Genomic DNA, 23,295 nt, shown 5'->3' on the forward strand with positions numbered 1-23,295 from the left:
GCTTTTAACTCATAAGGATAGTGGTAAAATCTTTTTCTCTTAGGTTATGTAATGGATTGGGGGAATACAGTATTTCCCAGTTCTTCCCATTTAAGGAAAATTTGGACAATGGAGTAAAATCATAAAGGAAAACGTTCAGCATTCATATAGTGTCTTCTGATCTTCTCTAGAAGACATGTTAAAAGAAAACATAATAGTATTTTGAATGTTATTATAACTTTTATGAAATTTTTATCATTATTCCCCCAAATCTTTGAAGACCTTGGTGAAGGGCAATGAAATAGAAACTGAACCAACTAGAGAGACAACTTTTGTAATTGGTGAGAGTTGTAGAGTGGGGAAGTTGCCTTGCAATGAATAAGTGAATAATAGTTATGGGGCAAAATCACTAGAGCCTGGCTTTATGTGAACACCTGTAGATAATTAAACAAAAGAACAGAAGTGGAAGAAAATGTGGAGGACACACCCACAATAAAAATACCAATAGAGCCAAGAATTCTCTGAGCTTTTTATTTAGAGGATCTTTCAGTGCTAGTTGTCTGTCTTTCAGGCTTTGGGCTGCAGTGCTAGAAACTGAGAGTTGAGGACAAGCTCTGTCCTCGAGGATTTCAGAATCTGGAGGTGGGAAATGAACAAGTAAACACTTAAGCGCAGTGAGGTGTGATAAGAGCTTTCACTGATCATTTAAAATACAAAATAATGGAGAACTGAGCAGAAGGGATGCTTATACCTGGTGGCCAGGGAGACCATCATTGGAAGAATAGCTACCCTAGGGAACTGCGCTAAGCTCGGAGGAATGAGTGGAAAGTTAACAAGGCAGATAAGGTGGGAGAGCTATGGCCTTGGGAGCCATGGGTTTGGGTGAGATTATCCTGAAAGAATATCATATGATAAATTGTATAAAATTGTATAGCTTCAATTAATTTTGTTTCTGTAAAGTAGAAAGAGAGAATGAGATATTTTAAGTGGGGCCAAGAAAGATCTAATTGTACATTAATTAGCTCATTTGGTATAAAGTGGGTTTCAAGAGCTTGAATTTTAAAAAGAGATTATGCAAACTATTATATATAGGAAGGATTAATAAAACAAGGTCCTACTGTATAGCACAGGGAACTATATTCAATATCCTGTGATAAACCATAATGGAAAAGGATATGAAAAAGAATATATATGTGTAAAACTGAATCACTTTGCTGTACAGCAGAAATTAACACAACATTATAAATCAACTATACTTCAATAAAATTTTTAAAAAATAAAAGCGAGAGAGATTGTGTGCACATCTGGGATGAAGGAAGTAGCTGAAAAGTAATAAGTTATAGGTTATGTTTGTCTGTAACTGTAACTAAGTGAAGAATTCAGTAAAGAGTTAGAGGTTGAAGGGAAATGTGGAAGAAAGGGGATATTCTATTTAAAAGGAGAAGGGTATTTATTCTGAGAAGAGGTTCATTTTTCTGGGTATTGATTTCTCAGAATGAGTTCAGAATGGAAATGTACCTATGAAGATTTACTGGGAGATGAAGGAAGGAAGGAAGGAAGGAAGGGAGAGAGGGAGGAAGGGAGGGAGGAAGGAAAGAAGGAAGGAAAGTTGAAGGCTTTGCTTCCAGTAATTAAGAAAGATTGGCTTATCAATTGGACTGGGAATCCACCATAGAGGAATATTATACATGTTCTACAATTTATGAATAAATGCCTCCTCTATTTCCCTCCCCCAACCACTGCAAAATCCAAACATATGTGACTGTTTAAATTGAATCATATCTTCCCACTGAGTTACATAATTAGAAATAAAATGAAAATGTGTAGGCCTATTGTTGAAGAAACCTTTCACTTAGAATGCAGTACAACTTTTTAAGCGATATAATAAATAAAATAAATGCATTTCCTGTTAAAATATTCATACTCTTGTCTCATATAAGAGTTAACTACAGCTCTTGTTGAAACATTGGGACAAAGCAATATGTATTTTCTCTGGTTCTGGTATCTGGTTTGGCCTCTTCTTTTATATAAGAAAACAGTACCTTTGTTGCTATCCCTGACCAATAAATGAAAGGAGCATATTTTATCTTTGATTTTAAAGATGTATGTCCTTTAGCTCTGAAATTCCCAGGATTCTCTTCTGAAACTCCTATTCAATGAGGTATTTAATCAGAGATAGAGAATAATGATCCCTATAAATACAAATCTTATGGGGACGTTGTTCCACAGAGCTTATGGTAATAACTCTCTTATAGAAATGGCAACCTCTATTAACTCTGCTAATAGGCAATAAAGATATCATTTCTATATGTACCTCAATTATTCACCAAAGCAGGTCTTCAATGCAGATTCTTTTATCTTAAAGCCAGTCCTGTCAGAGAGACAAAGGGATGAATGCTGGAGTTTATGTCACATTTCCTCAAACACGGTTATCAACCTCCTCGGCAGGAGGAGAAGCCATGTTTGATGCTGTCCCAAGTTTGTTGAGGAGGAGCAAAGGAGTGTGAGTGGCACTGAGAGAAGACAGTGGGGCCCAGGGATTGGAGCAGAGCTCAAGTGTGTGAACATGGTGGGGACTTAGCCTTGGGGCTCCACACGTGGTCCGGAGCCAGCAGCATCTGCATCTCCTGGGAGCAAGTGAGAAATGCAGAATCTCAGGCTCTACCTCGGATTGGCTGGGAGACTCTGCATTTCAACAGGTTACCCAAGTAATTCACATGCACACTGAAATGTGAGAGGCACTGTCTCCAGAACAAGCAATTAATTGTGAGTTAATAACATATATGCTTATGCTTAGGACCCACAGGGTGGGAAGCATAAGCATATATGTTACTAACTCACAATTGCCTGTTCTGGAGACAGTGCCTCTCACATTTAAGTGTGCATGTGAGGACACATGTACCCCAATGTTCATTGCAGCACTATTTACAATAGCCAGGACATGGAAACAACCTAAATGTCCAATGATAGATGAATGGATAAAGAAGGTGTGGTACATATGTACAATGGAATATTACTCAGCCACAAAAAGGAACGAAATTAGGTCATTTGTAGAGATGTGGATGGACCTAGAGTCTATCATATAGAGTGAAGTAAGCCAGAAAGAGAAAAACAAATATCGTATATTAATGCATATATATGGAATCTAGAAAAATGGTACAGATGAACCTATTTGTAGGGCAGGCATAGAGACATAGATGTAGAGAACAGACATGTGGACACGGGTAGGAAGGGGAGGGTGGGATGAATTGGGAGATTAGATTTGACATAAATGCACTACCATGTGTAAAATAGATAGCTATTGGAACCTGCTGTATAGCACAAGGAGCTCAGCCCGGTGCTCCTTGATGGCCTAGATGGGCGGGATGGGGGGAGGTGGGATAGAGGTCCAAGAAGGAGGGGATATAGGTATACATATAGCTGATTCACTTCACTGTACAGCAGAAACTAACACAACACTGTAAAACAATTTTACTCCAATAAAAAATAAAATAAGAGGAGGAAGTTCGAAAATAAAATAACATATATGCTTCTCCAAGGCTATTACATAATACTGATCCCCAATACTCAATGTAACAACCCGTCACATTCATTAAAAATAGTTTAGTATGAGTTATGACGACAGCTGTCCAAAATGTCACTCACCGAAAAGCATCAAGATTGTCAGAACAAAGTGGGGCTGGTGGGGGGGGGGGCCTTGAGGGAAAGGCCACAGTCAGGGGAGATACAGAGCAACTGAGCAAGGGGAGTGGTGGGCTCTCATAAACACCAGGGAGCTGGTAACATTTTGATGTAATAAACATTTAAGTGAAGGGAGAAGAGAAGGCAATGGGAAGTGTTGCTGGGGTGTTTGTGGGAAGGAGATGGACATCTGGGCAAGGAGTACTGAGAGGGAATCTATCACTGTCGATCAATAGTTTGAAAGTTTTCAGTTCAAAAATGCTTTCCTTTAAGCCCTAGACATCTTAGGCAGTGTGGTAATTAGTCCTGGAGGTTAATATTTTGTCACATATATAGTTTTTTCCCCCACAAAAAAACTAATTTTTAAAAAAACTGGCTTTGTTTAGATCCAATGGCCCTCTGCTGAGGCGTTCTCTCCCTCTCCTGCTAAACTGTCATGTATCAGCACTGGAAGAAGAGGCCTCTACAAGATTACTTCCTCAACTTACCCTAAGTACTATTTCCATGACCGGGAAGAAGTCATTAAAGCCAACATTCAAAATCCCTTGCAAATCATTAAAATAGTACGTGAAAATGAACACATTGGATTTCTTTATATGATCTCTGCAGTGCCAAGATCTTCCACTGAGTACGATAGATATAATCTGAAGTGAGTTCTCTTTTATGAAGCAATTTATTTAGCAGTAAAAATTACAAATAAGATTGCAAATGTTATCCATAATCAATTGCATGTTGATTGATCTGATAAAATATAAGTTGGGTTATCATCCAATGACAAATGAATCTTAATCACACTTTTATTTTTCCCATTTATCTTTATTTGTAGACATTTTATAGATACTGCTGTGTTTCTATGTTTATATTATATTGATATAATTCCATTTATTTTTAATCGGTATTACAAACATATTTTTGATATTTTTTGATTACTGAGAAAAGAAGATAGCAATGTATAAAAAATAGATGATGCTTGATTTTTTTCACATGTCATTTCAGCTTTCCTTAATAGACTAGAAATAAGGGTCTTTTGTAAGTAAAATGAGCTTGATAATTTAGGGTATTTATATAGATTAATAATACACACACACTCACATATACTCTCTATTATTGCTAAACACACATTTGTTGTTGAAATAATTTGAAGAGTCACCCAAATGTGTGAATTGCTTTAAAATTCAGCACAACAGGTAAAAGGACTTAAAGATGATGCTGACCTTCCTCTGTGGTTGTTTAGTTGGGTTGAATGCTACAGTTTTTAAGATGGTCTTTCCTTGAAGGTGGTTGTAGTTGAGCAATGCCACCAAATTCTCTGAGCTGCCTTCCCCACTCTCTGCTGCATAGGAAGATAAAAGTTCTTCCTAGGAATTCTCTTCTCCCTTACTCAGCACTGTAGTTTTGATTGAGTCAGATAACACTGAAAACAACTCTCCTGCTGGGGAGAAGAAAAACATTTTAATCAAAATTTTAAATGATAGATTTATTGTAAACCTGAAAGAGCTTAACAGAAGTGAGAAACAATTTGTAGAAGGAAGAGAGATGCTTATGAGAATTATTCAGCAAAATGTATTGAGCACGCAATCTATAGCATGACCATTTCTAGGTGCTAGAGCTATATAGGTTAGTGAACCATCCAGATCAAAATTGCTGCCCTCATGGAGCTTACATTTTAGCAGAGGGAGACAATAATTAATATGATACAGGAGTAAATTATATAGAATGCTAGAATATGCTAAGTGTTTTACAAAAAAACAGTGTAGAGTAAAGGGGATTGGAAGTTCTTGGAAAGAGGTTGTTAATAAATTGGGGTGGTCAGGGTGGGCCTTATTGAGAAGCTGGCATTTGCACAAAGACTTGAAGGAGAATGAGTGAATTATGTGCTATGGGAAGAGGGGAGAAGAGCTTTCTAGACAGCAGCAAAGTGAATACAAATATCCTAAGGCAGGAGCACATCTGGCATGTTGAAGAACCAAACAGCAGGCTGGTGTGACTACAGTAGAATGAATGAGATGAGAGACCATTGATGGCCTTGCCAGCTATTGTAAAAGCATTAACTTTTACTCTGAGAAAAATGGAGAACCAAGGAAGAATTTCAAGTAGAGAAGTGCCGTGATCTGAATTACATTTTGAAAAGGACCTCTCTGGTTGCTGTGTAGAGAATGGACTTCTGAGGAGCAAGTATTGAAACAGGAAGACCAATTAGAATCCTGTAATTATTCACGTAAGAGATAGACCAGGTGGTAGTGGTGGAGGTGGGGAGAAGTGGGTCAAATTCTGGAAATAATTTGAAGGTTAAGCCAACAGGATTTTTTTTAAAAACTCAACTTTATTTAAATATAATTGACATAATACTATGACCCATTTTAAGTGTAGTTTGATAAGCTTTGCCAAATGTATACATTCATGTAACCACTACCTCAATCAAGAACATTTCTGTCACCTGAAAAATTTCTCATACATACCCTCCACCATGACCACCCCTCCCTGACACCTCAGGCAACCACTAATGTAATTTCTATCACAACATATTAAGTATGCTTTTTTAAAAAGAATTTCACACAGAGGGAATCACAGCTGGTTTTTTGTGTCCAATTTCTCTAGCATAATATTTTTGAGATCCATGTTGTTGCATGAATAAATTTCCTTTCCTTGCTGAGTAGTATTCCATTTTATGAATATACCATAATTTGTTTAGTCATTCAACTGTTGAGGGCTGGGGTTTTTTCTTTTTTGTTTTGTTTTGTTTTTATTGGAGTATAGTTGCTTTACAATGTTGTGCCAGCTCCTGCTGCACAGTGAAGTGAACCAGCCATATGTATACACAAACCCCTCACTTTGGGATTTCCCTCCCATCCAGGTCACCACAGAGCACTGAGTAGACTTCCCCGTGCTATACAGCAGTTCCTCACTAGTTATCTATTTCATACCCAGCGGCATATATATGTTAATCCCAATCTCCCAATTCATCCCACTCCCCCCATTCCCACCCCTGTTGTCCACACATTTGTTCTCTACATCTATGTCTCTATTTCTGCTTTGCAAATAGGTTCATCAGTACCAATTTCTAGATTCCACATATATGTGTTAATATATGATATTTGTTTTTCTCTTTCTGGCTTACTTCACTCTGTATGTCAGTCTCTAGGTCCATCCATTTCTCTACAAATGACACAATTTGTACAAATATACCGCATCTTCTTTATCCATTAATCTGTTGATGGACATTTAGCTTGCCTCCATGTCCTGGCTATTGTAAATAGTGCTGTAATGAACATTGGGGGCATGTGTCTTTTTGCATTATGGTTTCTCTGGGTATATTCCCAGTAGTGGGATTGCTGGGTCATATGGTAGTTCTATTTTTAGTTTTTTAAGGAACCTCCATACTGTTCTCCATAGTGGCCGTATCAATTTACATTCCCACCAACAGTGCCAGAGGGTCCCTTTTCTTCACACCCTCTCCAGCATTTATTGTTTGTAGATTTTTTAATGATGGCCATTCTAACTGGTGTGAGGCAATAACTCATTGTAACTTTAATCTGCATTTCTCTAATAATTAGTGATGTTGACATCTTTTCATGTGTCTCTTGGCCATCTCTATATCTTCTTTGGAGAAATGGTTATTTAGATTTTCTGGCCATTTTTTAATCGGGTTGTTTGTTTTTTTGATATTGAGCTGCAGGAGCTGTTTGTATATTTTCCAGATTAATCCCTTGTCAGTTGCTTCATTTGCAAATATTTTCTCCCATTCTAAGGGTTGTCTTTTCATCTTGTTTATGCTTTCCTTTGCTGTGCAAAACCTTTTGTTATTTGTCCCATTTGTTTATTTTTGTTTTTATTTCCATTTCTCTAGGAGGTGGGTCAAAAAGGATCTTTCTGTGATTTATGTCATAGAGTGTTCTGCCTATGTTTTCCTCTAAGAGTTTGATGGTGTCTGGCCTTACATTTAGGTCCTTAATCCATTTTGAGTTTATTTTTGTGTATGGTGTTAGGGAGTGTTCTAATTTCATCCTTTTACATGTAGCTGTCCAATTTTCCATGCACCACTTATTGAAGACGCTGTCTTTTCTTCACTGTATATATTGCCTCCTTTATCGAAGATAATGTGACCATATGTCCATGGGTTTATCTCTGGGCTTTCTATCCTGTTGCATTGATCTATATTTCTCTTTTTGTGCCATACCATACTGCCTTGATTACTGTAGCTTTGTAGTATACTCTGAAGTCAGGGAGCCTGATTTCGTCAGCTCCATTTTTCTATCTCAAGATTACTTTGGCTATTCGAGGTCTTTTGTGTTTCCATACAAATTGTGAAATTTCTTCTTCTAGTTCTGTGAAAAATGCCAGTGGTAGTTTGAGAGGGATTGCATTGAATCTGTGGATTGCTTTGGGTAGTAGAGTCATTTTCACAATATTGATTCTTCCAATCCAAGAACATGGTATATCTCTCCATCTGTTTGTATCATCTTTAATTTCTTTCATCAATGTCTTATAATTTTCTGTATATAGGTCTTTTGTCTCCTTAGGTAAGTTTATTCCTAGATATTTTATTCTTTTTGTTGCAATGGTAAATGGGAGTGTTTTCTTCATTTCACTTCAGATTTTTCATCATTAGTTCATAGGAATGCAAGAGATTTCTTTGCTTTAATCTTGTATCCTGCAGCTTTATCAAATTCATTGATTAGCTCTAATAGTTTTCTGGTAGCATCTTTAGGATTCTCTACGTATAGTATCATGTCATCTGCTATCAGTGACAGCTTTATTTCTTCTTTTCCAACTTGGGTCACTGTTATTTCTTTTTCTTCTCTGGCTGCTGTGGCTAAAACTTCCAAAACTATGTTGAATAATAGTGGTGAGAGTGGGCAACCTTGTCTTGTTCCCGATCTTAGAGGAAATGTTTTCAGTTTTTCACCATTTAGGACAATGTGGCTGTGGGTTTGTCACATATGGCCTTTATTATGTTGAGGAAAGTTCCCTCTATGCCTACTTTGTGGAGGGTTTTTATCATAAATGGGTGTTGAATTTTGTTGAAAGCTTTCTCTGCATCTATTGAGATGATCATGTGGTTTTTCTCTTTCAATTTGTTAATATGGTGTATCACGTTGATTGATTTGCATATATTGAAGAATTCTTGCATTCCTGGGATAAACCCCACTTGATCATAGTTTATGATCCTTTAAATGTGCTGTTGGATTCTGTTTGCTAGTATTTTGTTGAGGATTTTTGCATCTATGTTCATCAGTGATATTGGCCTGTAGTTTTCTTTCTTTGTGACATCTTTTTCTGTTTTTGGTATCAGAGTGATGGTGGCCTCGTTGAATGAGTTTGGGAGGGTTCTTCCCTCTGCTGTATTTTGGAAGAGTTTAAGAAGGATAGGTGTTAGCTCTTCTCTAAATGTTTGATAGAATTAGCCTGTGGAGCCATCTCGTCTTGGGCTTTTGTTTCTGGGATGATTTTTTTTTTCCTGTGGTATGCAGGCCTTTCACTGCTGTGGCCTCTCCCGTTGTGGAGCACAGGCTCCAGATGCACAGGCTCAGTGGCCACGGCTCATGGGCCCAGCCGCTCCATGGCATGTGGGATCTTCCCAGACCGGGGCACAAACTGGTGTCCCCTGCATCAGCAGGCGGACTCCCAACCACTGCGCCACCAGGGAAGCCCTGTTGGAAGATATTTAATCACAGTTTCAATTTCAGTGCTTGTGGTTGGTCTGTTCATTTATTTTATTTCTTCCTGGTTCAGTCTTGGAAGGTTGTGCATTTCTAACAATTTGTCCATTTCTTCCAGGTTGTCCATTTTATTGGCATAGAGTTGCTTGTAGTAATCTCTCATGATCCTTTGTATTTCTGCAGTGTCAGTTGTTACTTCCCCTTTTTCATTTCTAATTCTGTTGATTTGAGTCTTCTCCTTTTTCTTCTTGATAAGTCTGGCTAATGGTTTATCAATTTTGTTTATCCTCTCAAAGAACCAACTTTTAGTTTTACTGATCTTTGCTATTGTTTCCTTCATTTGTTTTTCATTTCTTTCTGATCTGATCTTTATAATTTCTTTCCTTCTGCTAACTTTGGGGTCTTTTGTTCTTCTTTCTCTAAGTGCTTTAGGTGTAAATTTAGGTTGTTTCTTTGAGATGTTTCTTGTTCCTTAAGCTAGGATTGTATTGATATAAACTTCCCTCTTAGAACTGCTTTTGCTGCATCCCATAGGTTTGGGGTTGTTATGTTTTCATTGTCATTTGTTTCTAGGTATTTTTTGATTGCCTCTTTGATTTCTTCAGTGATCTCTTGGTTATTAAGTAGTGTGTTGTTTAGCCTCCATGTGTTTGTATTTCTTACAGATTTTTTCCTGTAATTGATATTTAGTTTCATAGCGTTGTAGTCGGAAAAGATACTTGATATGATTTCAATTTTCTGAAACTTACCGAGGCTTAATTTGTGACCCAGGATATGATCTATCCTGGAGAATGTTCCATGAGCAGTTGAGAAGAATGTGTATTCTGTTGTTTTTGGATGAAATGTCCTATAAATATCAATTAAGTCCATCTTTTTTAATGTATCATTTAAATCTTGTGTTTCCTTCTTTATTTTCATTTTGGATGATCTGTCCATTGGTTAAAGTGGGGTGTTAAAGTCCCCTACTACGATTGTGTTACTGTCGATTTCCTCTTTTGTGGCTGTTAGTGTTTGTCTTAGGTGTTGAGGTGCTCCTATGTTGGGTGCATGAATATTTACAATTGTTATATTTTCTTCTTGGATTGATCCGTTGATCATTATGTAGTGTCCTTCTTTGTCTCTTGTAATAGTGTTTGTTTTAAAGTCTATTTTGTCTGATATGAGAATTGCTACTCCAGCTTTCTTTTGATTTTTATTTGCATGGAATATCTTTTTCCATCCCCTCACTTTCAGTCTGTATGTGTACCTAGGTCTGAAGTGGGTCTCTTGTAGACACCATATGTATGGGGTTTTTCTGGTATCCATTCAACCAGTCTATGTCTTTTGGTTGGAGCATTTAATCCATTTACATTTAAGGCAATTATCGATATGTATGTGCTTATTACCATTTTCTTAATTTGGCGGGGTTTATTATTGTAGGACTTTTCCTTCCCTTGTGTTTCCTGCCTAGAGAAGTTCCTTTAGCATTTGTTGTAATGCTGGTTTGGTAGTGCAAAATTCTCTTAGCTTTTGCTTGTCTGTAAAGCTTTTAATTTCTCCATCAAATGTGAATGAGATCTTTGCTGGGTAGAGTAATCTTTGTTGTAGTCTTTTCTCCTTCATCTCTTTAAACATGTCCTGCCACTCTGGCTTGCAGAGTTTCTGCTGAAAGTTCAGCTGTTAACCTTATGGGGATTCCCTTATGTGTTATGTGTTGTTTTTCCCTTGCTGCTTTTAATATTTGTTGTTTGTATTTAATTTTTGATAGTTTCATTAATATGTATCTTGGTGTGTTTCTCCTTGGATTTATCCTGTATGGGACTGTCTGTCCTTCCTGGATTTTATTAACTATTTCCTTTCCCATATTAGGGACATTTTCAACTATAATCTCTTCAAATATATTCTCAGTCCCTTTCTTTTCTGTTTTTCTTCTGGGACTCCTATAATTCGATTGTTGATGCATTTAACGTTGTCCCAGAGGTCTCTGAGAGTGTCCTCAATTCTTTTCATTCTTTTTTCTTTATTCTGCTCTGCAGTAGTTATTTCCACTATTTTATCTTCCAGGTCACTTATCCGTTTTTCTGACTCAGTTATTCTGCCATTGATCCCTTCTAGAGAATTTTTAACTTCATTTATTGTGTTGTTCATCACTGTTTGTTTGCTGTTTAGTTCTTCTAGGTCTTTGTTAAATGTTTCTTGTATTTTCTCCATTCTATTTCCAAGATTTTGGATCATCTTTACTATCAATATTCTGAATTCTTTTTCAGGTAGACCACCTATTTCCTCTTCATTTGTTTGGTCTGGTGGGTTTTTGCCTTGCTCCTTTATCTGCTGTGTGTTTCTCTGTCTTCTCACTTTGCTTAACTTACTGTGTTTTGCGTCTCCTTTTTGCAGGCTGCAGGTTCGTAGTTTCCATTGTTTTTGGTGTCTGTCCCCAGTGGCTAATGTTGTTGCAGTGGGTTTTGTAGGCTTCCTGGTGGAGGGGACTAGTGCCTGCATTCTGGTGGATGAGGCTGGATCTTGTCTTTCTGCTGGGCAGGTCCACGTCTAGTGGTGTGTTTTGCAGTGTCTGTGGCCTTATTATGATTTTAGGAGCCTCTGTGCTAATGGATGGGGTTGTGTTCCTGTCTTGCTAGTTGTTTGGCATAGGGTGTCCTGCACTGTAGCTTGCTGGTCATTGAGTGGAGCTCGGTCTTGGCATTGAGATGGAGATCTCTGGGGGATTTTTGCCGTTTGATATTACATGGAGTTGGGAGGTGTGTTGTGGACCAGTGTCTTGAACTTGGCTCTCCCACCTCAGTGGCCCAGCCCTGACGCCTGGCTGGAGCACCAAGAGCCTGTCCTCCACACGGCTCAGAATAAAAGGGAGAAAAAAAAAGAAAGAAAGAAAGAAAGAAAGAAAGAAAGAAAGAAAGAAAGAAAGAAAGAAAGAAGAAGATAAAATAAAATAATATAAAGTAGTGTAAAATAAAGTTATTAAAATAAAAATTAAAAAATAATTATTAAGAAAAAAATTTTTAAGTAATAATTAAAAAAGAAAAGACAGAAACCTAGGACAAATGGTAAAAGCAAAGCTATACAGGCAAAATCACACACAGAAGCATACACACACACACTCACAAAAAGAGAAAAAGGGAAAAATATATATATATCGCTTGCTCCCAAAGTCCACCTCCTCAATTTGGGATGATTCGTTGTCTGTTCAGGCATTCCACAGATGCAGGGTACATCAAGTTGATTGTGGAGATTTAATCCGCTGCTCCTGAGGCTGCTGGGAGAAATTTCCCTTTCTCTTCTTTATTCGCACAGCTTCCAGGATTCAGCTTTGGATTTGGACCCGCCTCTGCCTGTAGGTCGCCTGAGGGCGTCTGCTCTTCACTTAGACAGGACGGGGTTAAAGGAGCAACTGATTTGGCTGCTCTGGTCCACTCGGGCTGGGAGGAGGGAGGGGTACGGATGCAGGGCAAGCCTGCGGCGGCAGACGCCAGCATGACGTTGCACCAGCCTGAGGTGTGCTGTGTGTTCTCCCGGGGAAGGTGTCCCTGGATCACGGGACCCTGGCAGTGGCGGGCTGCACAGCTTCCCTGGAGGGGAGGTGTGGATAGTGACCTGTGCTTGCACACAGGCTTCTTGGTGGCGGCAGCAGCAGCCTTAGCGTCTCATGCCCGTCTCTGGGGTCGGCGCTGATAGCTGTGTCTCACGCCTGTCTCTGGAGCTCCTTTAAGCGGCACTCTTAATCCCCTCTCCTTGCGCCCCAGAAAACAAAGGGGCAAGAAAACGTCTCTTGTCTCTTCGGCAGCTCCAGACTTTTTCCTGGACTCCCTCCCGGCTAGCCGTGGTGCACTAGCCCCCTTCAGGCTGTGTTCACGCAGCCAACCCCAGTCCTCTCCCTGGGATCCAACCGAAGCCCGAGCCTCAGCTCCCAGCCCCAACCCGTCCCAACGGGTGAGCAGACAAGCCTCTCGGGCTGGTAAGTGCCGGTTGGCACCAATCCTCTGTGCGGGAATCTCTCCTCTTTGCCCTCCGCACCCCTGTGGCTGCGCTCTCCTCTGCTACTCTGAAGCTTTCCCCCTCCGCCACCCGCAGTCTCCGCCCGCGAAGGGGCTTCCTAGTGTGTGGACACCTTTCCTCCTTCCCGGCTCCCTCCCACTGGCGCAGGTCCCGTCCCTATTCTTTTGTCTCTGTTTTTTCTTTTTTTTTTTTTTTTTTTTTTGCCTTACCCAGGTACGTGGGGGATTTCTTGCCTTTTGGGAGGTCTGGGGTCTTCTGCCAGCGTTCAGTAGGTGTTCTGTAGGAGTTGTTCCACATATAGATGTATTTCTGATGTATTTGTGGGCAGGAAGTTGATCTCTGCATCTTATTCTTCTGCCATCTTGAAGCTCCTCCCATACAAAGCCATGTGGCAGGCGAAGTAATGGTCCCCCAAAGACACGGACATCCAAATCCCTGGTACCACCTGGCTGCTGCGTGGCAATGGGGACTCGGAGCTGCCGGAGGGGCATGGCAGTGGCCTGAGGTGCACAAGGCGGCCTGGTGTCCTCAGGGTCAGAGCTGGGCCACCTGCACTGCCCGTGCCACCCAGTGCGCCAAGGACTCTGCCTGGGCTTGACAGGTGTCTACACTCCGGCTCCATGTCTGAGGCCTTGGCTTTACATCTTATCCTTTGTATTTCTGTGGTATCAGTTATAACTTCACCTTTTTCATTTCTAATTTTATTGATTTGAGCCCTCTCCCTTTTTTCTTGATGAGTCTGGCTAAAGATTTATCAATTTTGTTTATCTTCTCAAAAGAACCAGCTTTTAGTTTTATTAATCTTTGCTATTGTTTTCTTAGTTTCCATTTCATTGATTTCTGCTCTGACCTTCATTATTTCTTTCCTTCTGCTAACTTGGGGTTTTGTTTGTTCTTATTTCTCTAGTTGCTTTAGGTGTAAGGTTAGGTTGTTTATTTATGATTTTTCTTGTTTCTTGAGGTAGGATTGTATTGCTATAAACTTCCCTCTTAGAACTGCTTTTGCTGCATCTGATAGGGTTTTGGTTTGTCATGTTTTCATTGTCATTTGTCTCTAGTTTTTTTTTGTATTTCTTCAGTGATCTCTTGGTTATTTAGCAGCATATTGTTTAGCCTCCATGTGTTTGTGTTTTTTACAGTTTTTTTCCTGTAATTGATTTCTAATCTCATAGTGTTGTGGTCAGAAAAGATGCTTGATACAATTTCAGTTTTCTTCAATTTACCGAGGCTTGATTTGTGATGCAAAATGTGATCTATACTGGAGAATGTTCTGTGTGCACTTGAGAAGAAAGTGTATTCTGCTGTTTTCAGATGCAATGTCCTATAAATATCAACTAGGTCTATCTGGTCTAATGTGTCATTTAAGGCTTGTGTTTCCATATTAATTTTCTGTCTGGATGATCTGTCCATTGGTGTAAGTGGGGTGTTAAATTCCTCCACTATTATTGTGTTAGTGTCAATTTCCACTTTTATGGCTGTTAGCATTTGCCTTATGTATTGAGTTGCTCCTATGTTGGGTGCATATATATTTATAGTTGTTATATCTTCTTGGATTGATCCCTTGATCATTATGTAGTGTCCTTCCTTGTCTCTTGAAACAGTCTTTATTTTAAAGTCTATTTTGTCTGATATGAGTATTGCTACACCAGCTTTCTTTTGATTTCCATTTGCATGGAATATCTTTTTCAATCCCCTCACTTTCAGTCTGTATATGTCCCTAGGTCTGAAGTGGGTCTCTTGTAGACAGCATATATACAGGTCTTATTGTTATATCCATTCAGTGAGCCTGTGTCTTTTGGTTTTGAGCATTTAATCCATTTACATTTAAGGTGATTATTGATATGCATGTTACCATTTTCTTAATTGTTTCTGGTTTGTTTTTGTAGTTCTTTATGTTCTCTTGTGTTTCCCTCCTAAAGAAGTTCCTTTAGCATTTGTTGAAAAGCTGGTCTGGTGGTGCTGAATTCTCTACTTCTTGAAAATATATTTTCCATGTAGAGTTTATTCTGATAATCCTGAGATTAAAATACATAATACAGTATTTTATTCACAAAAGAACTCCCACATGTAAATGTTTCTCTGCAGTTATGAATTCCAAATTAAATAATATTATCAAAATTGTAACTATAATAAAATCGAAGCCACCACCTGACCTTCTGTTTTTAAGCTTTCTACAAAGATATGTGAGCAGAACACCATTATTTGTTGTTTCAGACTTAAATGCCTAGGTGATCCAAAGGAAGAATTTTGTCAAGAATTGGATAGTATTTTGCAAATGATTCAACTTTGTAGATTTAGTGAAGGATAGTTTTGGGTTTTACAGCTGGGTTACTTAACTGACATTTGAGTACCTGAATGAACTTAATAAAAAAATATAAGAGCTGCCTGAAAATATATTAACACATACTGACAAAGATTAGGAATTCAAAGCAAAAATTCAACTTCAGAACAGTGAAATTTAAAATGGCTCTCTCATGATTTTTTAGTCATTGTTAAGAATTTAAATTTAAGGAAAAATTACTAAGTCAAACAGCATAACATCTATGTTTGAGAGAAAGTGTCACCATTGTTTCTAAGGTACTTGATATGGAAATGATTGGGTTTTAAATCAATTTGTATTATCATAAGAAATTTCAACACCACATTTATCAAAGCAAGAAAATGAAAAGCTGTTAGAATTAAAGAATGATGGTACCTCTGGAACATAATTTCAAAAGAACAAGTGATACAAATTCTAGTCAGTGGAAAAGGGAGTTTCCATTCGTCAGAGACAGAGCAATAAATCATCATCTGCCATTTGCTGTCTCCCACGTCTATGAAGTGTATTCCTTAGCAGTGGTGACTTTAATAATTTGAACAGACCATTCATCATGTCTTGATTGGAAATGCAGTAGATACTTCAAAAATTTATAGTCATAGCTGTGGTTGTTTATGAGCTAGACTTTGTTTGGAAGTTTTATAAAATTCAGTATTGAATATTTCCCTGAATATTTTGTTTTATTTTTCTTATTATAATACAAAGAAATTATAATTAATGTCTTCACCAGTGTGCTTTATAAAATGTTATCACTGTACAAGTGTGTTAGAACATGCAAAGTTTGGGAGGCGTTGCTTCAGAGCAGGGGTCCCCAACCCCCGGGCCGCGGACCAATACTGGACCAGTATTGGTCCATGGCCTGTTAGGAACCATGCCACACAGCAGGAGGTGTGCGGCAGGCAAGCAAGTGAAGCTTCATCTGCCGCTCCCCAACGCTGACATTACCTCCTGAACCATCCCCCACACACTCACCGTCCGTGGAAAAATAGTCTTCCACGAAACCGGTCCCTGGTGCCAAAAAGGTTGGGGACGGCTGCTTTAGAGGAGTGTAGAACAGTTTTCTCCGCATGAGAATCTGGCCTTTGGTTAACTCTGAAGCTCTGTTCCCCTGGTAACCTAATACAAGTAGAATGTCAGTTGTTTCTAGGCAACATTGCTTATGATAAAAATGACCCCTGATTGGTAAATTATATCTGCATTGAGAGGAACTATAAATGAATTATAAGTACCTGAAGGGGAGCCATAGCTTTGGACTTCCCATAGTTTCGCAGTTCTTTTTCTGGGCATGTCTCTGCAGGAACCCTAAAATGTATGCTTATAGTTATTGCAAGAAATATTGGCTCCTCTTAAGCCAGGGTGATTATCACACCCACCCAATATGGATCTCATGTCCTTGCATCTGAGTTGTCACCTGGGGAGAGGATAGCTCGGGGGTGGCTATTGAATTGTTGCTAGGGGTCCCATGGAAAAGTAAAGACTGATGCTGCCTGGAAGGCAAGAAGTAGTTCCTGTTCTAGCCTTCTAGGTAGAGGGCTGCCAGATATAGTCTATGAAAGTCTAATGAGCATGACCATTTAGTTGAATTGAAGGAGACCCTCTGGTAGGGCAATGTGTAAATATTTCTTTTTCATACTCCTGAAAAAGGAGCCACTGTGATGTCTGACCATTCCCTCCCTAGTACATGAGGGACTTTTTTCCCATATCTATGGAACCTCTCATCTCACTATTGTTTTAATTGTGTATGTCAATATTTTGCTATTTCTTGGTTTGGTCACCGAAATATAAACTTGTTCATATTGGTAAGGAACCGTGGGTGCATCATAAGGCCATAGTGGGATACCAAGCCTTTACAAAGAAATGGATGAGTCCTGCAACTCAATATTAAAAACACCAACTCTTAGTTTGTGCCAAATATTGTTCCAAATTCTTTATATAATTAATCTTCATAGCAACTCTACAAGGTGGGTAGTATTGATATATCCGTTTTACAAATGAGGAAACTAAGGCAGAGTTGAGAAATTTGACAAAGTTCATATAGCTAGTGAATTGTGGGGCTGGAATTCAAACCCAAGTAGTTAAATTTCAGAACCCAAGCACTCATGCATTATGCCTAATGTACTCATCCTCAGAATAACAACTACTCCTGACATTTGTCACACACTCTGTGCTAGGCATTGTGCTGAGTGCTTTCTGTACATTAATCTTATTTCATCCTGAAAAAAAGCCCCAGGAAAAAGACATCCTGTATAGTTGAATGAGGAGGAAATTGAGGTACAGATATACTAAGGACTTTGCTATTTGATAGTGTTTTGCGATTTACAGACAGGAAATTCAGAATAATGTCTGATGCTCCATCTTTCAATTCTATGATTTAATCTTCTGTGCAATTTCAATTTTAAAGTCATTAGAAATCAATGTACAACAGAGTCCTCCTAAATCCTGAGCATCTTTAGGGTCCGAGAAAAGCCAAGAAAGAGGACACAATGTGTCCTCTACCTAAGTGTTTCCCAGTGTGTATTTCCTGGATCATAAGATCATAAGTGATATTAACAGGTGGATAGTAAAAGAACATGTTCTATGATCGTGTAAATTTGAGAAACATCAAGTTAAATCACTGGTTCTCAATCTGGAAGATTTTTTGCCCCCTGGGAGACATTTGGCAACATCCAGAGATATTTTTGATTGTTACAACTGGAAAGAGTGGCGCTGCTGGTATGGAGTGGGAAAAGGACAGGGATGCTGCTAAACAGCTGACAGTTCCCAGGATGGTCCCACACAGTGAAGAATTATCTGGCCCCAAATGTCAGTAGTGCTGAGATTGATAAACCTTGGGTTAAATATAATTATGCATTTCTGTCCTATATAACCAAAGAATCTTTTCTTGTGGGATATCTGTTGGGATTGGGATTCTATGAAATATAGTTAGGACCATAAAAATGTCCACACTGGGTTCAGGCCATATTACTTTCTAAGTGATCAAGTTGCTTCTCAAGTAGTTTCTGAGCCTGTTATGCTAAAATAATTTTTTAGGCAGCTTTTTAAATTTCAAACTAAAGCTGTTCTGTCCTTTCAGCTAGATCACGTATTTAGCAGCCTAGAACAGAAAACACAGGTAAATGCCAGCTTGAAACTTTCTCAAGTGAAAGCATTCTAGTTTCCATTTGAGGTCATAATTATAAAAAACACTATAATGAGGCATATATGTTATGTAATCAGGAACAGATCATTTTGAAGCCACATTATCAGAAACCTCCCCAGGTTGCTTAACACAATGACAGCTTTCTTGGGCTAGTCCATGAAGAAATTTCAATCAAGTCAAATGTCAGTCAGCAAGTGGAAACACAACAGGTCCTTAGTGTTTTCACTAGGATCATCAAAACTCCTTAGTTTTGGATTGTCTCCCTACCCTTCCTTCAAACACACACACACACACACACACACACACACACACACACACACACAGGCACCATTTTTGAGCTATGACAATTTAGTGGGTGATTACTTCATCTTATACAGAAATCTGAAGAACCTAGAGCAGTGGTTCTCAGCCTTGGCTGCTAGAGTCACCCAGACCCCACCCCCAGAGCTTTATTTAATTGGTTTGTGGTAGAGCCCAAGCAACATCATTTCTTTAAAACTCATCAAATGATCCCAATATTCAACCAGAGCTGTAGGCCATGGACCTAGAGCAATTGTTCTCCAGAAAGCCCTAAAGGACTTGCAAAAACATAGATTGTTAACCCCCAAGTTTCTGATTCGGTAGGTCTGGAGGGGGCCTCCGAATTTGCAATTCCCACATGAGGTTGATGCTGCCATTCCAAGGACCATATATTGAGAATCACTGACCCTAGAGCACTCTCTTATTGAAGAAACTTGGAAGTTTCCTCTTACTTACAATTTTGTTTAATTTTCTATGTGAAAATGAGTTACTTATCAGATATTTTACCATTTCTGGTTAATCAAACCAGAAGCAAACCAAGCCATTTCTCTTCTCCAGTTCAGGTTAGATCTAGATGCATACTGAATCATGATATTGACCATAATCAAACAGATTGAGGTTTATAAATGTAAAACTCAGGAAATAGCTAACTTCTTTTCAGGCACTTGCTTGTTTCCCTTTGTCCAATAAATATGTTCACATCATAATGATTAAAACTGTGTAATAATGAAAATAATGAGACAACTTAAATTTGCATAGGGCCACGTGAGCTCATCTAATTCAACCCAGTACCTTATAGCAGGTAAGGAATCACTCTCTTGTTTGTAGAAATCAGGATGGGAGAAGGGAACAGGGTGGACAAAGATATGTATGCATTCTAGCACAGCCTAAGCTGGAAACCAGCCTGACAGTTGAAAAGGGTGGTGTGTGGACAGAGAAGGAACTAATATGAGACAGGAGGAGGGTGCCACAAACACCCAGCAGAATAATTTGGATTTAATGATATAAGCAATAGGCTGTTCAGAGTTCTTGAGCAGAAGGGTCTCAAGAGACAAACCATGCTTCTGCAGTTTTAGTCCAGTGGATCAGTTTAAAAATGAACAGATGCATTTTCCGTCACTGCAAGGTGTAACAACAGATAGAGATGCTGTTTGAAATAACAAATCACATTGAGATCTTATTGTTTTAGAAAAATCAAGAATTAAGTCCAACAGGAGAAATCATGTTTTTTAGGCCCCCAGTAGATTTCCTTTGAGTTTTATCTGAAATCAACAAGAACAGGACAATTGATGACCTATCACAGTCAGCCATGCAATTCTCTCCACGTGACACACCCTTTTAGACATTAATAGAAGCCTCGAGTCTAAGTTTCATTTCAGATGGACAGAGACAGTTTCTACCACAAAATAATTTGACAAGGGATTCCATGATTCTACACTGAGCAGCAAGAAAACACTACAGATTTTTTTTCCAGTAAATCATAGTTAAGTTTAATTTTATTCAAGACATTCTTCTCAGTCTGATTAACTTTCCAAGGATCTCTGTTTAGTTAATTGGGTCATAAAGTCATCTTCTTTATCAGCAAAGTAGGAATTTTAGAGCACAGTAATTGAGAAAGTTAAGTTCTCTTTTTAGGTCTTAAAGGAAGACTAATTTTTCTGATTATTTCCTCAAAGAAAGGCCTTATGGTACAAACATCCAAAGGAGACAGCTGAGGGAATTCCCTGGCGGTCCAGTGGTTAGGACTCCTTGCTTTCACTACCAAGGGCCCAGGTTCGATTCCGGGGTGGGGAAATATCCCTCAAGCTGCACGGTGCCAAAAAAAAGAAAAAAATAATAACAAAGGAGGCAGCTGAAATTTGAGGCTGAATTCTGAATGCCAAGAGGTGCTGAAAAGGCAGCCATCCCTTAGGAGTAGTGGATCAACTCCTGGAACAGCTGAGCACTGAGGTTTATAGTGTGAGGAATGAAGCACAGGAATCCAAGGAGTATATTTAGGTTTCAACCCCTTGGGGACAAACTGGAACATCTAAGGAAAATAGGATTCCAGAGAACTGGGCATAGGCCTTCTTAATTTTTGCAAAAATTTCCTTGACCCTACTGCCCCTTCTGCCTACCAACTGGATTGGGCTAGAAGGAAACCCCTGCTGATCTTCAAGAGAAGCATTTCATTAGAGTAGTGAGGAACAAGCCTAGTTTTCAGAAACTTTAAGGAGGAATAGATGGGGAGGATATGGCCATCATAAAGGAAGTTTAAGAGAAGGAAGAAGACAGGGGATTCTAAGTTAAATGGCAGCAGGGTTGAGAAAAAACTTTCTTTAAAGGGAAGCTTTCTACAAGTTAAAGAGAAGTTCTGCATATTTTTAGATGCAGAGGAAAAGTAGCCAAATGCCAGGAGAGGTAGAAAAAAGTGATATGAAACCTCTCCACCTCTGTTTGGGTGAAATCCTGAGAGATACACTCAAGGGGATAAAACGCAGTGAAGGTATGAGATTTTCAAGTTGAAGGTACAAGAGAGAACTCACCTTGTCACCACCATGTTTTTGTTGTTGTTTATTTGCTTTCAAATAAAGTTCAGTGGTTACAAACATCATTGTGTATCAGAATCATGCAGGGAACTTGTTAAGCTAGAATCTTTGAGTCCCATACATAGAGATTCTGATTCTGTGTTGGACCCAGAAATCTGGATTCTTAAGCATCCCAAGTGATTTTGATGCTGATGATCTAATCTTTCAAAAAGACTCTCATGTGTTTGTCTGTCCTGTGCAGAGTAGAGATGTGTAGTAGAGGAAAAGGCTTAGGTTTGAGAATGAAAAATCTTGAATAGGTAGGAAAATGTAAATAAAAAGGATTTCTTAGTGGCACTGAGCACCAATAAGTTAAAATTCAGTATCATGGACCACATCTGCTACCTTCTAGAAGGGCCTTTAGTAGCAGATAGATTTACACAGGGTGAGTTTTCTAGACACACACCAGGGCCACAGTGAGGTGTTTGTTCTTGCTTTTAGGTTGGTTTGATGATTGATGTTAATGAAATATCTGAAGTTAGTTACAGTTTCAAAGACAAGTTGAAATCTCCCACTTTGTAGAGAATCACCTGAAGAATGTCCTAATTATATTTTAAGCTGTTGACAAAGAAAAAAGGAAAAACATTTTAAACAGTTTCCATACACCTCACCAGCAACAGGTAATACCTGGCATTTTCCCAGATGTTTCTAGCGTGAGTCAACCAGAACACAGACAAAGAGTCCAGCAGTGGCATCGGGTAGGAGCTAAGCAAGTTGAAGTTCTTCTGTTACGGCACTAAATTGGGAGAGTGGCCTTCAGACTCCCCACTCCACAGCACCATCAGCTCCCCCAGTTCCCTTGTGCGCTCACTTGAACAGCTCTTGCTTTGAGTTTGCTTTCATTCTGGTCCTGTACGCCCTAATTTTAAAAATATTTTTCTTATTCAGTGTTATTAAAACAAAAATAGAAGTTAAAACCTAAAAATGATTTTTGCCAATGGTTCGTCATTTTTTGATTAACAGACCCAAAGCATATGAGATTTTATTCCAACCCCTTAAAAAATTTACCATGCATACGTATGTAAATTTGTTTACATACAACAATTTCAGGGATTTCACAGATGACCTGAAGGCTGTGCTCAAGGGCCATGAACCCCAGGTTCAGAATGCAGAGTTAAGGACTGTAAGAGAAAATAGACGTGGGAAATAGTTGATTTTCACTGGAGTGTTCCCGTCTAAGTTCTTATTTCAAGAAGTTTTAGAGAATCAGCCCTTTCTATTCTCATTCCTTTGTTTCCCACTCCTATTCTTGCTCCTGTTTTTATCCCATTCTTGCTTTTCTTCTTTACTTGATCAATTTCTTATTATGGATGAGGTTGAAGAATACCCTTGATGAAATAAACAATTTCTCGTTAACAATTATTTTGATATGTGATAAACTAGACATTTTTAAGCTTAATCTGGGTTTTGATTCTAATCTTATCTAATTCATATTTTCTTGTTTTGATCTTTCTCATAATTCTGCCAATATTGGGTAATGTAAAACTCTTTTACACTATTATTATTGAATAGTTTCTAAAGAATCAAAGATAAATAAAAACTTATTTCCATGTAGCTTTCATAAAAATCCATAATTGATTTGTTTTTGTAAAAATCACATTACTGAAACTATCAAGCATATTACCACAGTTGTGAAAGCCTTAAGAGCTATAATAAGTCCAA

At 38.6% G+C, this 23,295-nt stretch overlaps 1 protein-coding gene across 1 annotated transcript in view; it reads left to right on the forward strand.

The window, feature by feature from the left end:
- Positions 1 to 23,295, forward strand: part of DNAH6 (dynein axonemal heavy chain 6) — a 273,547-nt gene that overhangs the window by 12,223 nt on the left and 238,029 nt on the right. The window contains exon 4 of the mRNA XM_082642773.1: positions 4,047 to 4,309. Coding sequence (XP_082498899.1) covers positions 4,047 to 4,309 — 263 coding nt within the window. The remainder of the gene's footprint in view (positions 1 to 4,046; positions 4,310 to 23,295) is intronic.

This window comes from Mesoplodon mirus (genome assembly GCF_964341445.2).
Source record: "Mesoplodon mirus genome assembly, chromosome: 14".
Lineage (NCBI taxonomy): Eukaryota > Metazoa > Chordata > Mammalia > Artiodactyla > Ziphiidae > Mesoplodon > Mesoplodon mirus.